At 35.8% G+C, this 18934-nt stretch overlaps 1 protein-coding gene across 1 annotated transcript in view; it reads left to right on the forward strand.

The window, feature by feature from the left end:
• Window positions 1–18934, forward strand: part of ALMS1 (ALMS1 centrosome and basal body associated protein) — a 195664-nt gene that overhangs the window by 111709 nt on the left and 65021 nt on the right. Inside the window, 3 exon segments of the mRNA XM_063078238.1 lie at window positions 5530–5762; window positions 10646–10771; window positions 14105–14275. Of these exon segments, the coding sequence (XP_062934308.1) occupies window positions 5530–5762; window positions 10646–10771; window positions 14105–14275 (530 nt within the window).

Genomic DNA, 18934 nt, shown 5'->3' on the forward strand with positions numbered 1-18934 from the left:
ATGTACACAGATTTCTGTGTAGTTTTTCATCATCATTTTTGTTCTAAATATTTTCTTCTGTTATAATTTGTCTCATTGGCTATGTCAAGATGTGATTCTTAGTTTCCAATTATATAGGAACTTTCTAATTATCGTTTATTCAAGTTAATTCCTTTGTGGTCATGGAGATTATATTCTGAATGATTTCAATGTATTTAAATTTTTTAGAATTGCTTTATATGATATACTATATTTTTATTTTGATAGATGTGCAGTTGAAAAGTGAATATTCTGCACTTGCTGCAAATGATAGTCCATATGGGTTAATTTGGTCTAGTCAGTCAGCTATATTGTTGAAATCTTATCTTTAGTGAATTTTTGTCTGTTTGTTTAATCAGTATCTGAGAACAGCTTGTTAATATCTCCAGTTATGATTATGTTTTTTGCTATTTCTCCTTTTGATTTGATTTGGGATTTTTTGGTAAGGAAATAATCACAAAGTTATGGAAAAGCTTCAAGTGCAATGCAAGGAACTTCTCTTTGTCCTTAGTCATTTGGTGATAAGTTGTTGACCTGGTGCCCCATCACTTTCATGTAATATATCATCATTTCTTATAAAATGGACGTTCTCTTACATAACCACAATAAAGCCATGAAAATTAGGAAAATAGTATTGGTGCATTATAGACATTATTAATGTTTCTCCAATTCTCCCAATAATGTGTTGCATTTGGTTATCATGTGTCTTTAATTTCTTTTGGTCTGGAACAGTTCTTCAGTCCTTTCTTAATTTTCATGACCTTGACACTTTTACAGATTACAAGCCAGTTATTTTCTGCATTTTCCCTCAATATGGGTTTTCTGATGTTCGCTTATGATTACAGTCAGGTTAGTTATTTTATGTTATTTTATCTTATATTAATCAGTTATTTTTATTTCATGTTATCTCCTGTACTGGCTTTTCTGTTATACTTTTTTCTACCATTCTTATAGTGGTTATTCTAGAGATCATAATACTTCCTTGACTTTACAATTTACCTTAAATTAGTACTCTTACCATTTTATGAGCAACAAAGAAACTTACAACAGTTTAACTCCATTTACCCTCTCCAGCCATTTGTGCATTTGTTGTCACATATTTCTGTTCTACATATGTTATAAATCCCCAGAAGACATTATTATTGTTGCTTTAAATAAACAACATTCTTATTTATTTTCATAATGTATATGCATATATGAAGTGATGGAGTTTGGATGTGTTGTCCCCTCCAAAACTCATGTGGAAATTTGATCTCCAATGTGGCAGTGTTGGAAACTGATTGAGACATGGGGGCAGATCCCTCATGAATGGATTAATGCTCTCCCTGGGGGAGGGGATTAATGAGTGAGTTCTCGCTCTATTAGTTCCTGCGAGAGCTCGTTACTAAAAAGACCCTGGCACCTTCTCTCTCTCTCTTGCTTCCTCTCTCTTGTTTCCTCTTGCCATGTGATCTGCTTGTACCCACTGGCTCCCTGCCACTTTCCACAATGAGTAGAAGCAGCCTGAGGCCCGTGCCAGATGCAGCTGTCCCAGAATCGTAAGCCAAATAAAGCTCTTTCCTTTATAAATTACCCAGGCTCAGGTATTTCTGTTATAGCAACACAAAACGGACTAAAATATGAAGTTTAAAAAAACATTTAAATGTGAGTATATATACAAGGCTGTATGTATGTATATGTACATATATGTATTTACACACAAACACACACATTCTTTAAGTGTTCTTCATTCTTCCCAACAGTTCTGTACTATGTTGGATCATTTTACTTCAGCCTAAAAATTTTTTCTTCAGCGTTTCCTGAGGTTTGCTGGAGATCTGTTCTCTCAGTTTTTGTTTGGTTTAAAAAACTATATTTCAGTAGTTACACAATTATAGTTTTTATTTCAGCACTTTAACGATCCACTGTCTTTGTTGAAAAGTCAAGTGTCATTCTAATTTCTGCTGCTTTAATAATGTGTCTTTTTCTTTCTGACTTTGATTTTAGCAGTTTGTGATGCTACAAGATTTGGGTTTTCTTTGTATTCATTTGTGTGTACTGAATTTATTAACTCAGTGGATTAATGTCTTTCACCTGTTTTGGAGAATTCTTACCCATTAACTCTTAAATGTTTCTCTTCTCCAAGTAAGAAATTACACATATATCAGATTAAATGTATGTGCCCCATTTTATGCTGTTGTCTGTTCATTTTAGCCTTTTTCTTTTTTGTTTGGTTGTTTTCTATGGATCTTTTTTCAAGTTTACTAATTTGTTTTTCATTGTGTTCATTTGCCACTTAAAACCATTAAATCACTTAATTTCAGATAATATATTTTTCATTCCAAAATATTTATTTCATTCTATTTTTAAGATTCTAATTTTTTGTGGATATTTTCCATATTTTTATCTATTTCCCCCATCTTTTGCTCTCTTCATATATTAATAATTGTCTTGAAGTTCTTCTGTGCTAACTCAAGTATATGAATCCCCTGTGAATCAGTTTTTCTTGTCTGTTTTCTCTCTCAGTTTCTGGTCACTTTTTCTGCTTCATAAATTTTATAATTTTTGATTGTGTGCTGGACATTGTAAAAAAAAGAATCATAGATACTGAGGATATTACTTTCCACCAGAGAGGATATGCCCTTTTCTCTGTTAATGAGATGGAGTGTCTAATCACCTCAATCAGTTCAGGAATTTAACTGTTTCAGAGCTGGATTGGAGCTTTAGTTGACTTATTCTACCCATAGTTTGTCCTAATTCATGGTCTCCCTGTGTTTTTGTCTTAAGCCTCACAGATTTTTGATTCTACAATAATTAAATATTGTGAGATATTTAGTTCAGTCTTTCAGAAGTTTTAATTTAGCTCTTTAGACTGTCTACCCTTGCAGCTTTAGAGTATGGCAAATGTTGCAAGGGGGAGACGAGCCATGTATTTGTTGTGCACTTTCCCAATGGAAATTCATCCACTCTTAAGATTGCAGTGATTTTGTTGTTTTTCTCACCTAACCCGTTTGTTGGGGGTGGCCCTTCTGACTTTTGTTTGAGTCTTTAATTCCTTACCTTTGTAAGTTCTCTCCCTTGGACATTAGTTATTTAACCTCCTGACTTACACAGGTTCAAAATCTGGCAAATGTTTTAACGGGGAGAGCTGATGTATAGACATACACCAGGCCCCTCAACCTAATGGGACTTGATCTCTTATGGTGCATATGACGATGTATGTTCGGGAGAAAACACCAAGGAATAGATGCCCCAAGCAATCACAGAAAGAACCACTGAGGCCTCAAAGGTATAGATCAGCCAGGTGCTACTCATCAAGACAGTTGAAGAATGACTTCTAAGGCCTTTTGGAGATCATAGGGGCCTGCCACTCCCATCACAAGCCCAGAGTGCAAGGGCCTTTAGGACAGAAGTATTTCAAAGGAGAGACTGCTGGCACCAGTGAGACCTCAGACCTCAATGCCCGCACTACCGTTAGACTCTGCTTTGCACACTCTGTCACTACACTCTTTGGCCACCCTTGGTGTGGCTTTGGTGGCTCCAGAACTGTGTGTGATGCACCCAACAAAGCTGTGGAGGTGTAACTGCCCCAGAGCACTTCAGAGCCCAAGTAGAAAATCACTGTGGGGCAGTACCACCAAGGAGAGCCCCACCCCACCCCAGGGTAATGCCCTGCAGAGCCATGGGGACAGGGATGCCCCTGAGACACCAGACAGGTAGAGCTACCTGGGCATAATTGTAGCCCCAGAGAGCCTCAGGTGTGTGACCCAGGCACATAGCCATTAAGGACTACAGTAGGGGCCAGAGCCATCCAAAGCCATGGGGGTCAGTCCACAGCCCAAGTGGGCCCAGAAGGTGGGACCTCCACCCCAGTGGGCCCAAGAGACAAAGATAATTCTCAAGTTTTAAGGTTTTGAACTTGCTTGGAGCCTATTTCCTCTTTCTTCTTTCCCATTTCTCCCTTTTGAAATAGGAATGTCTATCCTATGCCTGCCCCACCATTGTATTTTGGAAGCATGTAACTTGTTTGATTTCACAGGCTCACAGATGGAGAGGACTTTGCCTTGGGATGAATCATACCGTGAGTCTCATCCTTCTCTGATGAGACTTTAGACTTAGACTTTAGAGTTGATCCTGGAATGAGTTAAGGCTTTTGGGGCTATTGGGCTGGAATGAATGTGTTTTGCATGTGAGAAGGTCGTGAACTTTGGGGGTCTAGGGGCAAAATGCTATGGTCTGAATGTTTGTATCCCTCCAAAATTCGTATTTTGAAACCTAATCCTCAATGTGATGGTGTTTGGAGGTGGGGTCTTTGGGAGTGATTAGGTTATGAAAGTGGAGCCCTCATGAATGGGATTAGTGCCATTGTAAGAGACCCCAGAGAGCTAGCTAGTCCCTTCTGTCATGTGAGGACATGGGAAGAGGGTGCCATCTATGAACTGGAAACCAGGTGCTCACCAGATACTAAATCTGTCAGTGTCCTAATCTTAGACTTCCCAGCCTTCAGAACTGTGAGAAATAAATTTCTGTTGTTCTTAAGGCACCCAGTCTGTGGCATTTTGTTATAATATCCTGAATAGGCTGATAGAGTTGTCATGTCTTCTTAGCCTTCTGTGGCCTATGACAGTTCCTCATCCCTTCCTTGTTTTCCATGAACTTGGCAGTTTTGAGTAGTACTGGTCAGGTACTTTGTAGGAAGTCCCTCAATATGGGTTTGGCTGATGTTTTCTCATTAGAATGGAGTGTCAGGTTTTAGAAAAGAATACCACAGAGACGAATTGCCCTCTCACATCATAAGAGGGGGAATATGTGGTATCCACTTGTCCATCACTGGTGATGTTAACCTTGGTCACTTGGATAAGGCAATGTTTGCCAGTTGTCTCCACTGTGAAGTTAGTTTCCCCCTTTTTATACTAAAATCCAGTCACTGAATTCAGCCCATAGTCAAGGGGAGAGAGAGATTAAGCTTCACCCCCTGTGGTGGGAGGTATCTACATTTGTTAAGCAAACTTTGTCTCTTCTACCTAATTATTTACTCCACTCTGTTTTAATGTGAATTCTGTATAATCTTGATATATAACCACAACCTTGAAAACTTCTGATTTTCTTTTTGAAATATAAACTCCTTGAGGTAAGGCTCTGTATTTTATTTATCTTTGTGCACTCTATGCGTTTAGCACAGCCCCCAACATCATAGTGGACATCCAATGATTTTGCAAAAAATATATGAATATATTTTAACTTCAACTGAGAAGTACCGTTTCTTCAGCTAAATTATATAATGGCATACTAAATTAAAATTAAAAGTAGGTTTTTAAATAAATAGAAGTAAATACATGCATGGTCACATTGTAATAAGTCACATTTCTAACAAAATGAAGTGTACCATGGAAATAACATTTGAGATTGATGTGTCTACAAAATACTCTTTGTGGCTACTTAAGTATTCCTTGAAACCACTTTTGGAAAGAGATTTTGGTTTTTCATAGGCCAAGGATATGACGTGCCATATCCTTTCTCTTTTTTGTTCAGATCACCAAAAGAGTTTAAGACCACATTTTCTGGAAAATTGTCATCTGATGCAGTCACTCAGATAACAACAGAAGGTCCAGAAAAGACCATGTTTTCATCTGAGATTTTTATTAATGCCGAAGATCGTGGACGTGAAATGTTAGAGCCCAGTACCCAGAAGCTACACAAAGTTCCTGTTAAGTTTGCTTCATCATCTTCTGTCCAACAGATTTCTTCTTCTCGTGGTAGAGATGGTAAGAGAAAGTGATTGCATTTTAGGTCATTATACCAACTTCTACATGCAGTCATTTTAGAAATTTGTGATTGTGTCTTTCTAGTCAGAAAAACTAATTTTAATTTAGAATTAGGATCCACATAATTATACCCGTCTTTTACTTACATGTCATAAAGAGAATACGATTTATTATATTTTTATTTTAATTTCTAGTGGAGATAACACCATGTGTAGCTCATGCCGCTTTTGGGTGACTTATTTTTGTGTCATATTTGCAATAAGAATGCAAGGAACAACTTAAAAATAATCGAGGTCTGCTTTTAGGTGGACAGATAAATTATTGGCATCTTGTATTATAGTAATATCACATATTATAATAAATAGATGTGAAAACATATAGTAGTGCAAAAACATATAATAGTGCAAAAACAATAGTTTATTTCTTGCTTGTGAAATAATTATTAGGGACCCAGGTTGACTGCTTTCCCTGCTGTCTTTAAAATGTGGAACCCAAGATTATCTTGGATTTACCATCACAGTGAACTGGAGGGAACAAAGAACATGAAGGAGAGAGCATATAGGAGGTTTTTACAGGCCAGCTCTGGAAGTGACCTAAATCACTTTCCATTGGCTAGGAATATGAGGATACTTCAAAAAGTTCATGGAAAAATAAAAGATAATACAAATCTTTCCATGAACTGTTTGAAGTACTGTGTATATAGTTTAGCTGTGTTGTCCAAGATGAACAAACAGATTTTGTTGAACAGCTAGCAGTCTCTACCATAAGGTCTACATTTAGAGTGTTTATATGCTATAGTTTCACTGCTATTTTGATAGTGCTTATGCCATATAACATTTAGAATTTGAGTAAATTGTTGATTATTTTCTTTTTCAGGCAAATAAGAAAAATTAACAACTAAGTTAATTTCCCATATGAATGTGGCAACTTTACTAATTTTTAAATATTTAATATTTTGCACAAATCTACTCAAAACATATTTTAAGTTTCCTACTTAGGCAAAAAACTTATCTATCTGCAGATGTAGATGAGATGTGCCTAACTAAAGAAAATTGCTTGGTTCAGCATCTAAACTACGTTGAATGCTTATTTATAAAAATGTAAATAAGTACATTTATATATTAAGATGGTCATAATTCTTGAACATTTTTATTGTGAAATAAAAGCATGACCAATATAAATATATATATATTTTAAAATTAATTATCCCAATGGATACCTTTATGTGTCGGTTACCTATTGCCACAGTGATACTATATAACAAACAACCTCAAAAATCTCAGCGGTTTATAATAACAAACATTTGTCTTGCTCACAGGTGTGAGGGTCAATTGAAGTTTGGCTGGGTTTGACTCTAGGCTGCAGAAATGGTATGGGTTTGTTCCAAATGCTTCTTTCTGAGACCTAGGCTAATGAGACAATAGCTGTCCTGGCGTGTGTTCTCATGGTGGCTGAAACACACGAGGTGAAACCCAGCTGTAAAAGTGTATTTTAAACCTCTACTAACATCATATGGATCAACCCATACAGGCCATCATCTACGGTTTTTATAACTTTCATTAAAGGGTTGCTATTATTTGGTTTACAAATACAGTAATATTTTTAATACTGTCAGTCAAAAGTAAAATTTTTGGAGGGTTTTTTTTTTTTTGGTATGAAAACATTTTAAAATATGAAGAATAGTATATTAAACACATGACTATTTACCCACTACTCTGAATTAACAAGTTCAGAGTAATGTGCTATATATGCTTATATTTGGTTCTATATTCAGTTTTTTGAGGAAATAAATTTTATAGTTGAACTTTCTTCTTTACTCCTCTCTAGTCCTTTCTTTCTTTCCTGGAAGCAACCATTATTTGCTATGTACTCACTTCTTCCCCCATAGGGAGGCAGTCCAAAGTAGCCTTAAGACTGCTGCATCCAAACACAAAGTTGTCGAGAAATTCAAAAAGCCACTTATCTGTCTCTAAATTCTTTGTCTGCAGGTAATAGCCATTCCTGCTCTGGGTCCACTGTAATTCTGCCCAATTGCTGTTATTAATTTTATGCAAATTGTGAACTAATTGGTAAATTTAACCATCACTGTAAAGCTTTCTATACACTGATGGTACAAAGAAAATTAATAAATCAGAATTCTGATAATCATGACTGTAGCAGTGACCAAATAGAAGTGTAGGCTACAGGCTTTTTCTTTTCTTTTCTTTTCTTTTTTTTTTTTTTTTGTTTGTTTTTTTGCCTGATGGAGTGGGACATATATTCCCAAGTTATCTGAGATTTTACTAGGCCTAAGTGTATAAAGTTAAGGTCATTTTTGTTCATTTCTGTCACCAGGTATGGTAAAGTGGTTCTGTAGGTGTTAGTCATACTCTTAAAGACTTCTTTTTTTTAAGGTAGCTTATTTCTTCTTCATAGTTATAGGTTTAATCAAGTTAGTCATAGATTTAATCAATACTATGCATGCTACTCCATATATTACTTTAGTGATATAAAGAATATAAAATGGCTAGATGACTCCTGTCCCCTGTAGAAGTGTCCCTCTCTTATTTCCAAGATCTTCCGTGTAACAAAGATCAGAGTTACAAAGATTGAAAGCAAAAGATTCTAAAAAGGTTTCTAACTTTGTTCCGAAATGCATGCATTCTGTCTGGTACTTGGGATAAGCAAGCATATACAGTGCAGAGTGTATTTCATATTCTTTAAGATAGCATTCCAGCCTCAGAAAGTAGTGCCCTGTAGCTTGTGCCATAACAGTTATCAGTAAATTGCTCATTCACTTTGTTAGGGTTAGCATAATTGTGGGTGATAAGGCATGTGATGAGAACAGTGAATCCCTTTAGGCATCAGTCTTTTGTGTCATTTCATTCACTACGAAGTGAGTTCCTTTGTTGGAAGCAGAGTATTAACAATATGGAATTTATTGCTAAACTAAGTCATCAGACTGAGGGAACTGTCAAGGATGGTAACACAATTCTGTAATATAAAGATTATTATTGTGTTCAGAATGAAGGATACCTTATTCTATTCCAGGATTATTAGAATCTGGCTAGAGCATTTTGATTCTTATGAAATAGACATGGGCAACTAGAAGTCCATCTAGAAGTGGTGACAGGATGTGAGAGAAAGCCATGGTCTGTAAGGATAAATTGAAGGAATTGGAAGTGGTTAGCAAGGAGAAATGATGGCCGTCTTCAAAATGTTATTCCTATGAGCAGTACAATCCCATAACATACTCAGAAATAACCTAAACAAAAATTTTATCTGACTAATGCAGGCAATACTAATTCTTTGTGTAGAAATAGAATAGTTGACTAAATAAAGAGAAGGGTATGTTTCTGGATGAGAAGGCCAAATTATGTTTATACTCCAACATAATTCTGCTCAAAATTCTAATGGAATTGCTCTTTTGGACTTCATTAATTGATCTGAAAATTCATCCAGAGAATAACAAAATTTGGAAGAAAAAAGAGTAACTAGTTTTCTCTTATTTCCCACAATAGAAAAAAATAGGGATTAAATAATGTGTTATTAAAATAAATTTGTTACTTGAGGGAGAGGGGGAATGGTAGAACTTGGCACTTTACCTCTAAACATACAAAAATTATTGTTTGATGACTTTATATTTTTAAATTTATTTAAATTTTCACAATAACTGTAAGAGGTAGATATTATCAAGCCCATTTTGTAGGTGAGGCAAAAGAAAAGAATAATTTGTTCAAGATCACATAGATAATAAGTGGGACTCCCAGTGGTTTTAAAATTAGTTGACTCATTGTCTACTGAGTATGTGTTAGGGTATAGGATAAGCTATTTTTGTCATAAAAGCTCCAAACTACAGGTAGGTGGTCTAGAGCAGGAAGCTGTGCCCCATGTGTGGTGACTCTGGAATCTTTTCAGTGCGACTTCGATCTCTGAGTCCAGGGTAGCTGCTACAGCTGTCATAATCTGCAGTACCTAGGAAGTGGGGGGCTTTAATGAGATGCCCTTACATGGAATACCTGGAAGTTGCATATATTCTCACACTCATCTTATGGGCCCAAATTTAGTTGTATGTTCATATGTGGCTATAAAGGAGATTAGAAAATATGAGGGGACTTCAAAAAGTTCATGGGAGGATTGGTATTATCTTTTAATTCAAATTTTCCATGAACTTTTTAAAGTCCCCTCAGATAGTGTAAATATGAAAAGAGGGAGGAAGAATGGATATGAGGAGACATTTCCCAGTTCCTGCCCGCCATTAAAGAAAAACAAGTATATAGAAAAAAGTTCAGCCTCTTTAATAATTCAGTGAGGGCAGATTTAAACAATGAGATTCCTTTTACCTGTTAGTGAAGAATAATTTCTTTATGATTGTACATGTGCTGTTGGAGAGAGAGTAAATTAGCACAGACACTTTAGAAAGCAATTTAGAAGTTAGTAATTTTTTTTAACTTGATAAATGGTACAATTTTTCACTCTGTAATCAGAGAAGTTACCTGAGATGGGGAGCAGAGGAAAACAGTATGATATAAATAGGAAAATCATATTCACAGAATTGTTTATAATTGAAAAATTTAATTCAACCTAAATTTTCAGCATTAGGAAAAGGGTTGAATATGTGTAATCTGTGGTATAGCCATAAAAAATGTGAATAGGAAATAAATTGAATGTTTTTATTATTAATGTCAAGTAGAAAAGCTCAATTGGTATGTTAATTGTTTACTGCATATCTCCTTCCTCTAGAGTTCCAGTTCCTCTTGAAGGCAGAGATACGTTTTTGTTTAGTTCACTCATATATTTCAGGAATCTTGAACACACTGCTTGGCACATGTAAGTCACTCAGTGTTTGTTCAATGAATTAATAAATGTTTTCTTATTAAATGTTCTCATCTTTACCTCCTTAGCCCAGCCTTTACTGTTGCCATATAAGCCTTCTCATAGTACGAAGATGTACTATGTTCCACAATTAAGAAAAATTCCTTCATCTCCGGATTCCAAATCAGACACCACCATTGAAAGCTCACATTCAGGTATTATGCAGAAATTTTCCAAAATTCTATTTGTGTGTTGGCTGATAATTCTGTAATGACAAATGAAAGTCCAGTGCTCTTTAATCTTTCAGTGAGATATGGAGCTTTTTATGCCTTGATCTCTGGTTCAGATAGGTGAGTTATTTGATCAGATACATATACACATAAGCATTTAATAAATATTTGATGAAGAACATTGCATGGACAATTGTTTGGATTAGTGGACTCAATCTAGGGCAAAGGTATCCAAGCTTTCTCTGTTTACAGTACCCTTAGTGTTTTGTTGATTTTTTTCTTTTTTCCTTCTCAGCCTTATGTGTGAGGAGTCTTCAAAAAGTTCATGGAAAATTCATATTATAAAAAAATCTATTCAGATGGCTGGCCAGCTAGCTTACTTGGTTAGAGCTGGTGCTGGTAACATGAAGGTGAAGTATTCGGATCCCCCATGCTGGCCAGCTGCCAAAGGGAAAAACAAACAAACAAACAAACAAACTATGGATTGCAAAATTTTTTTGCACCAAAATAAACTCATACCTATTTGTTATAACATATCTGAACAGATCTAGTTTGAGGCACTAAGGAAGGATAAGACATCAGTTCGAAAAGAACCCCTATCAGAGCAACATGAATTCAGCTAAAATTGAAGTAAGAACAAACGTTGAAGTTGTGGTGAAGCTTGGGTGGAAGAATAGAGACATCATTGATGTTTTACGAAAAGTTTCTGGGGACAATGCCCCGAAGAAAGCAGTTTACAAATGGGTAACTCGTTTAAGGAAAGGAAGAGACGATGAAGCCTACAGCAGCAGACCACCCATATCCATTTGCGAGGAAAAACTTAATCTTGGAAAACTTAATTGAAGAGAACTGTGGATTAACGGCAGAAACAATAGCCAACACTGCAGACATCTCAATTGGTTCAGTTTACACAGTTCTGACTGAAAATTACTGTTGAGAAATAGTTTATATTTTTTACTTTCATCTTTTTAATTTCAGTTTTTCACGAACTTTTTGAAGGCCATTTGTTTAACACATATAAATACAAAGTGTTTTTTCAAACAGCTTCTAAGGTATAAGGACATAAGTACTTACTGTTTTGATCTAACAACTTAGAAAAGAAAACTGTCAGTTATTTCTTTTTGGTTTGCTTTTAGAAAAAAATATTTGTTTATAAATAACCATGATTACTTATTAATGAGATATGTGCAGCAATTGGGCACTGTATAACTTCTCAGACTGTGAGATGACATTGGACACAACCACTCTCATTTCTTGCTTTTTGTTACAGTAACTGCCAAAAATCTACTTTGCAAAGACTCAACAGCCTTAAAAGGAACATAGCACTATCTGATGTTGACACTTTGAACAACCTTATGCTAGTAGGTTATTGACTACACCAGATATCAGATATTTAATGTTGTTTCCCTAGAATTTTAAAATATCCTGCAGCATCCCTGTGAGTTCACTGCAGGGCAACTGCAGACTTAGGAAATGAATAGCACCCCATGGAGGAACTCAGTAAATATTTCCTATGGGGATTTTAAGGTAAGGGTACTGAGCTGATGTAGTGCGAGATTTTAATTGATGAGATAGTATGCTGAGTGGTACACAGGAGGTGACTTGGTTCACTTTAGGCACACTGTTTTCTTCATAATTTGTCCGTAATCATCTTTATATGTGTAGAAATTTCAAAGAAAGGAGAAGTTGTCTCTTGTCTTCGGCAGAAACGAAGAAATTTTCTCTCCCTGCAAGGGTCTGATTTTTAAAACATATTTAATGGCTATCCGAAATAAAACAGGCTCACTTAATTGATTGTAGGTTGGAAAATCTTTGATCCCTTTTACTCCTAGTTTAGAAGGCAGAATGTCTGTAGACAGTTTAAATCTGGTCGTGTGTTCCAGTTCTTTTTGAGGCCTCTAGTGTCCTGTTATCCATTCACATCCCTTACACTTCCATCTAGTTGGAGACATTAACTTAGAGAAAGATTGGACAGTCATGGGTAGTGGGAGGAGAAAATGACTCAGGGGTGTGGTTGTTCATTGTATCCTGAGAAACGTTATCCCTGTAAAGATAATACTGAATGCATCAGTAAGACAAAAAGGGATTAGTAGCTATTACATACTTGAGTTTGTGGTTTTCATGATCACCATCTCTTCTGAGAGTTAAGAAGTTTGGAATAGAAAACAATCCTTTCTTAGACCAGTAAAACTACACTAGATGAAAGGCTAAGGATTTATATAATAGCCATTGTCTATCAATATGTTTTACGTCTATAGATATGAGAGGATCCAATTAGAGTTTAGGGCCAAGAGCAAGTCATATACTATTGTTAGCAAACAATGGGGCCAAATAAATTGCCCCTCAATTGAGAATGAATAAATAATCTTTAAAAAAAAAAAAAAAAGCAAAACAAAACACACAGGGCAAAGGAAGCAACCTCTCAAAGATGTTAGAAATTTACTTGTTAGGCCCATTTACATTCTTAAGTAGCATACAAGAATCTATTTGTATTGCACAAGGATCTCTGTGAAGATAGGTCTTTTTTTTTGTAAGCCTTTTTGCGCTTCACACTGACACTCGTTATAGCCATTCAAATACTTATATATTAATAATCACTGTCAAGAGGAGCAAAAGCCATAGAGAGAGAACTGGCTGAAATTTTTAAAGGGGGTGGTAGTGGTGATGGTGGTGGTGGGAGTTATAGCAGCAAAAAATGGTGGAGTAAGGACCTCCAAAAATTTACCCCTCCATAAAAGCAACAAAAAAGCCTGAAAAACTTTTCAGAAAACTTTTTCAAAACTATCGGTAAGAACAGGAAGCCTTGGCATTTTAACTTGCCCTAGTTCCATCCCCAGCACCCCAGGTCAGTGATAGCCTTGAAAAATAACAGCTCTTTCCCAGGACTGCAAAACAGAGCTGGACCTCTTTCTAAACTTTATTCCCAAAGAGTTGTCAATATTTGTTTGACCTGTCTGGTGGTTCCCTGGAAGACTCCACTTAAGAGGCTTGTCTTTACTTGACCTGACTGGGAGGTGTCCAGTACTAAAAGCCTCTGCAGACTAAGCGGGGAAGATGTTTGTCCAAAACATTTACAGGCAAGTATTTTTATGTCAAGGTGTCTGAGGCAAAGGCTAACAGTTGAATCAAACAAAATATTAACCAAAAAGTTTAGAAGGAAAACCTGAGGATGAGATGTCCATAGATGCTTTGAAAAGCTTTAACATATTTCTGGGACTCTAGGAGACCACACACATGCATAGGCTAATTTTTTCAAAAGTGTTTCTCAATTCATGTCTATATTTGCATTAATTGTATCACTTTCCCATTTTTCTGTAGGATCCAATGATGCTATTGCTCCAGACTTCCCCACTCAGGTGTTAGGCACAAGAGATGATAACCTCCCAGCCACTGTTAACATTAAACATAAAGAAGGGATCTACAGTAAGAGGGCAGTGCCTAAGGCATCCTTGTCAGTGAGGAAAAAACCCTTTCAAAAAGACAACACAGGTAAGTGGACTGGCTTTGTGTATCTTGTGGCTTTCTTCCACCCCTTTTCATCGTAAATGAGAAAAATTTTCTAGTCTTTATCCTTTTTCTACTTTGTTATGCAGACTTTTCTTCTTGCTATTATATTAGGCATTAAAAAGTGAAATATCTATAAAATCCTTTAAAATGCTTCAGAGATTTTTGAAAACTCTAAACTTTATTTTCACCATGTGAAATAAAATATAATGCAACTTGCTTTTTTGCTTTTTAAAAAAATGTTTATTTGTTTATTTTTGGCAGCTGGCCAGAGCAGGGACTGAACCCTGGACTTTGGTGTTATCAGCACCACACTCTAACCAACTGAGCTAACTTTTGAAATGAAATAATACCCAATTGAGTATGCTTTAAAGACTAAAATCCATAGTTAAACTTAATTAAATTGCCTCATGGATTTATCTCTGCCAGATGTTGCAAACTCACATCTCATAGCCTATAATCTTCAGGGAGATATGTGGCTAACAGGATGTTTTAACATTTTTTTTTTTTTTGCTGCTGACATTTAAAAATGAGATTTTGGCTTCCCTTGAAAAGTTGGGCTATGTTCAGCTTACATTCCTCCATGGAAATAGTTAGCTGCAGCTGAGTGTGGCTGTCCCCTGCAAACAGGACATCCATTCTCCTGTGTGCTTCAGTCCCTACAGTTATCAGGCCCAGTCTGAGTCATTCATTCACCTTATTTGGTCACTATGGGCTTTGAGTTTTCAACCTTATCCCTAGATACAGGCCTCTCTATTTTATAAATGCTTTTAATCTTTAGGGATCCACTTGTTTTTTTCCTTCTGTATCACTTACATTGTACTTCTTTTGTTGATATATAATCACATTTATTAAATGAAAACTCCAGTGGCCACTGAAAATTCTATAGATGTAATTGCCTTTGTTTGTTACATTTACATTTTTTTATTGCTATACATAGCTATTAGCCAAAGAGGTGCTACAAATCCCAGTGCAGCTTTCAAACGTAGGGTGGCTCTGAGTTCTAGTTCTGGCATAGTGTTCATGACTTCATGTGATGGCATCAGTGCCTTTGTGAGGAAAATGGATGAAAGTTTCCTTACTAAAGCACACAGATTTATTCTTCAAGGTAATTTTTGTTGTACTGCAAAGCATGTTGAAGTCTATTTATAAATGCCTTTTGAAATAACAGAAAAGAAGCATATGTGCCATGTAACATTGAGGAAGCCAAGTAAATAAAAAGGAGAAATATTTTTACAAAATATAGTTCATAAATGAAAACCCTCATGCACTAGGGAATCCCTTATCTGTTTGCCATTACCTGTATGCTAGTGGCAATTTGGTCAACACAGATAACCCTAAGATTTCACTGTCAGATACTTCAGGAGGAGGTAGATATGGAAAAATTGGCAAGGAACAAAGTGATAGACTAAGTGAACTCTATCAGAAATCTGCACAAAGAACTCACCAAGCTATACTTCACCCTTAGGCTTCATTTGGTAAGGATGGTAAAGTCAGTCTTTGTTATCTGAAGACTACCAGAACTTCTCACTTGTTAATCTATTTCTAGACTTCACATCCTAAGGAAAGGCCTTCCTGGTTCAATCCTTTGTAGTTATTTCACGTTGGGGGAAACTCTCACCTTAGAATAGTAAAGAAAAGATAGAGGGGAGAATGCCTGCCTGGGAAAATTGAACAGTGACCTATATAATAGCTGAGTGGGCCCATAAAATCTGATGTCAGAAATACAGATCTCAATGGAAGGGTTGGAATATAAAAGTCAGAAAATCTCTTGGAAAATAGAACATAAATATAAGGGAAAAGAAAGACAAGACTTAAAAAATTCAAGATTGTTTCAAAAGGTTCAACATACACAAAACAGGTATTCCATAAAGATAATAGAAAAGAAGGAATCAAAGGACTAGTGTAGAAATAAATCCTAGAACTAAAGGATATGAGTTTCCATATTAAAAAGGACTATCATGTACATAAAAATACACACCACAGTATATGATGTTGAAATTTCAGAAGACCGGTTAGGTAAAAGATTCTAATAGCTTCCAAACAGAAAACATAGGTCCCGTATGAAGAAATGAAAATAAGAGTGATATCAAAGTTTGAAAACAATGTATGGAGCTAGACACCAAAGGAGTAATGACTTAGAATTCTGGGGGAAAATTATTTCACCAAAACATGAGAGTCGACTTATATTTTTTTAAAAAAGAGGAAAACATGGGATTGAGGAAGTGAGGGGCCAACACAGGAGAGAGAGGAAAGGAATTCCCATTGTGGCAGTGGTACAGAAGACCTAGAACCTGTTCAGACGGAGTACTACAAGAAAAAGTCAAATTGGTGGAATACCTTATGTGGTTGATTGTATTTAGAGGAAATTTTCTGTTCTTTTACAGCTATAAAGATGAAGTAGGGATTGGTACACAGAAACTTAGAAAATGCAAAAACAAGGCAATTTTTTTTTTTTTAAATTTTATTTTGTCGACATACATTGTGGCTGATTGTTGTTGCCCCTCACCAAAACCTCCCTCCCACCTCCCTCCCCTGCTCCCCACCACCAATGTCCCCTCTGTTTGCTTGTCGTATCAACTTCAAGTAATTGTGGTTGTTGTATCTTTTTCCCCCCACCAGCCCGGTTTTTTTTTTTTTTTTTTTTTTTTGTGTGTGTGTGTGTGTGTGTGTGTGTGTGTGTGTGTGTGTGTGTGTGTGTGTGAGAATTTATATATTAATTTTTAGCTCCCACCAATAAGTGAGAACATGTGGTATTTCTCTTTCTGTGCCTGACTTGTTTCACTTAATATAATTCTCTCAAGGTCCATCCATGTTGTTGCAAGTGGCAGTATTTCATTTGTTTTTATAGCTGAGTAGTATTCCATTGTGTAGATGTACCACATTTTCCGTATCCACTCATCTGATGATGGACATTTGAGCTGGTTCCAACTCTTGCCTATTATAAAGAGTGCTGCGATAAACATTGGGAAACAGGTATACCTTCGACTTGATGATTTCCATTCCTCTGGTTATATTCTCAGGAGTGGGATAGCTGGGTTGTATGGTAGATCTATTTGCAATTGTTTGAGGAACCTCCATACCATTTTCCATAGAGGCTGCACCATTTTGCAGTCCCACCAACAATGTATGAGAGTTCCTTTTTCTCTGCAACCTCGCCAGCATTTATTGTTCAGAGTCTTTTGGATTTTAGTCATCCTAACTGGGGTTAGATGGTATCTCAGTGTGGTTTTGATTTGCATTTCCCGGATGCTGAGTGATGTTGAGCATTTTTTCATATGTCTGTTGGCCATTTGTATATCTTCCTTAGAGAAATGCCTCCTTAGCTCTTTTGCCCATTTTTTAATTGGGTTGCTTGTTTTTTTCTTGTAAAGTTGTTTGAGTTCCTTATATATTCTGGATATTAATCCTCAAAACAAGGCAATTTTAAAACTCTTCAGGAAAAGCAGGAATTTGTAAAAGGAAATAAATGTAATTACAATGTACTAGCTGGCTTAGCTGTGAGTAATAATTATAAAACAATCACATGTAGACACTGAAAATTGATTTAGTCACTATGATGACTACTTACATGATATATAACCATAAATATTAGTATAGGGCTAAAACTTCAGAAGATGGGTGAGGGGATATATGTATGGTAAGAGGGTGTTTTAAAAGAGGTAAATCCATATTGATCATAGTAGGAAATCAATAGATAATTTCTGGAACTAAAAAGGATATGGCAATATAAATCATGTTATTTGTTGTTTTTTTTTTTTAAGTAACCACAAACTATTTATTTTCATACATTACCAGAATGCTTAAAACATTTCATAACAATATTATGCACAAGTTTATTAAAACTATAAATAAATGATGGAATATAAAATATTTGGTAAGTTACGAGGATGAAATTATGGGTAAAACTACTTAATTTCTTCTAATTGTATTTTAAGTGTGTATATTATAAATGGTTTTTTTTTGTTTTTTTGTGTTTTTCCCATTATTAAATAATTTATTGACTTTGGGGATTGTTTCATTACATTGCCTTTTGTAAAGTCAAATGCAATTTTTAAAAATTGGTTATTAATATTCATGAGATACAAAGCTGATTGTCACCACTCGTGCACTAGATATGATGGCCATATCCATACTGGCAGCATGCCCTTTACCACAAATTGCGATTATATACTGTGTCCCCCACCCAATTATCCCCAACCTCCCTCCCCATCCCCCCTTCCCCCACTATACTTTGTATCCCTAAGTATTAAAGCATGTTATTTGGAAATAAGGATATTGATACTAGAAGTGGCTGTAGGAGTTGAAAATGGTGGCCTTTAGAAACCAGGGATCTGTGATGGGGTGGGATGAGGAACTGCTGACTTTTGTTATAAGCTTCATGAAATTATTTGACTTTCAAAACGTTGTACAAATACTAACCAGAGAAAAGCTAGTGAGCAATGTTAATATCAACAAGATAGAATTCCTGGCCAAGAAACATTTAGTTAAGACAGTTTACTCACAATAGTAAATGGATCAAATACACCAGGAAGATAAAATTATGAGCTTATACACATATTCTCAAACTTATGTAGGAAAAATAACAGGAATGTATAGGTAAATCCAACAATACATATCAGAAACTGAGAGATCAGGAAAAAA

This window comes from Cynocephalus volans, chromosome 14 (genome assembly GCF_027409185.1).
Source record: "Cynocephalus volans isolate mCynVol1 chromosome 14, mCynVol1.pri, whole genome shotgun sequence".
Classification (NCBI taxonomy): Eukaryota; Metazoa; Chordata; class Mammalia; order Dermoptera; family Cynocephalidae; genus Cynocephalus; species Cynocephalus volans.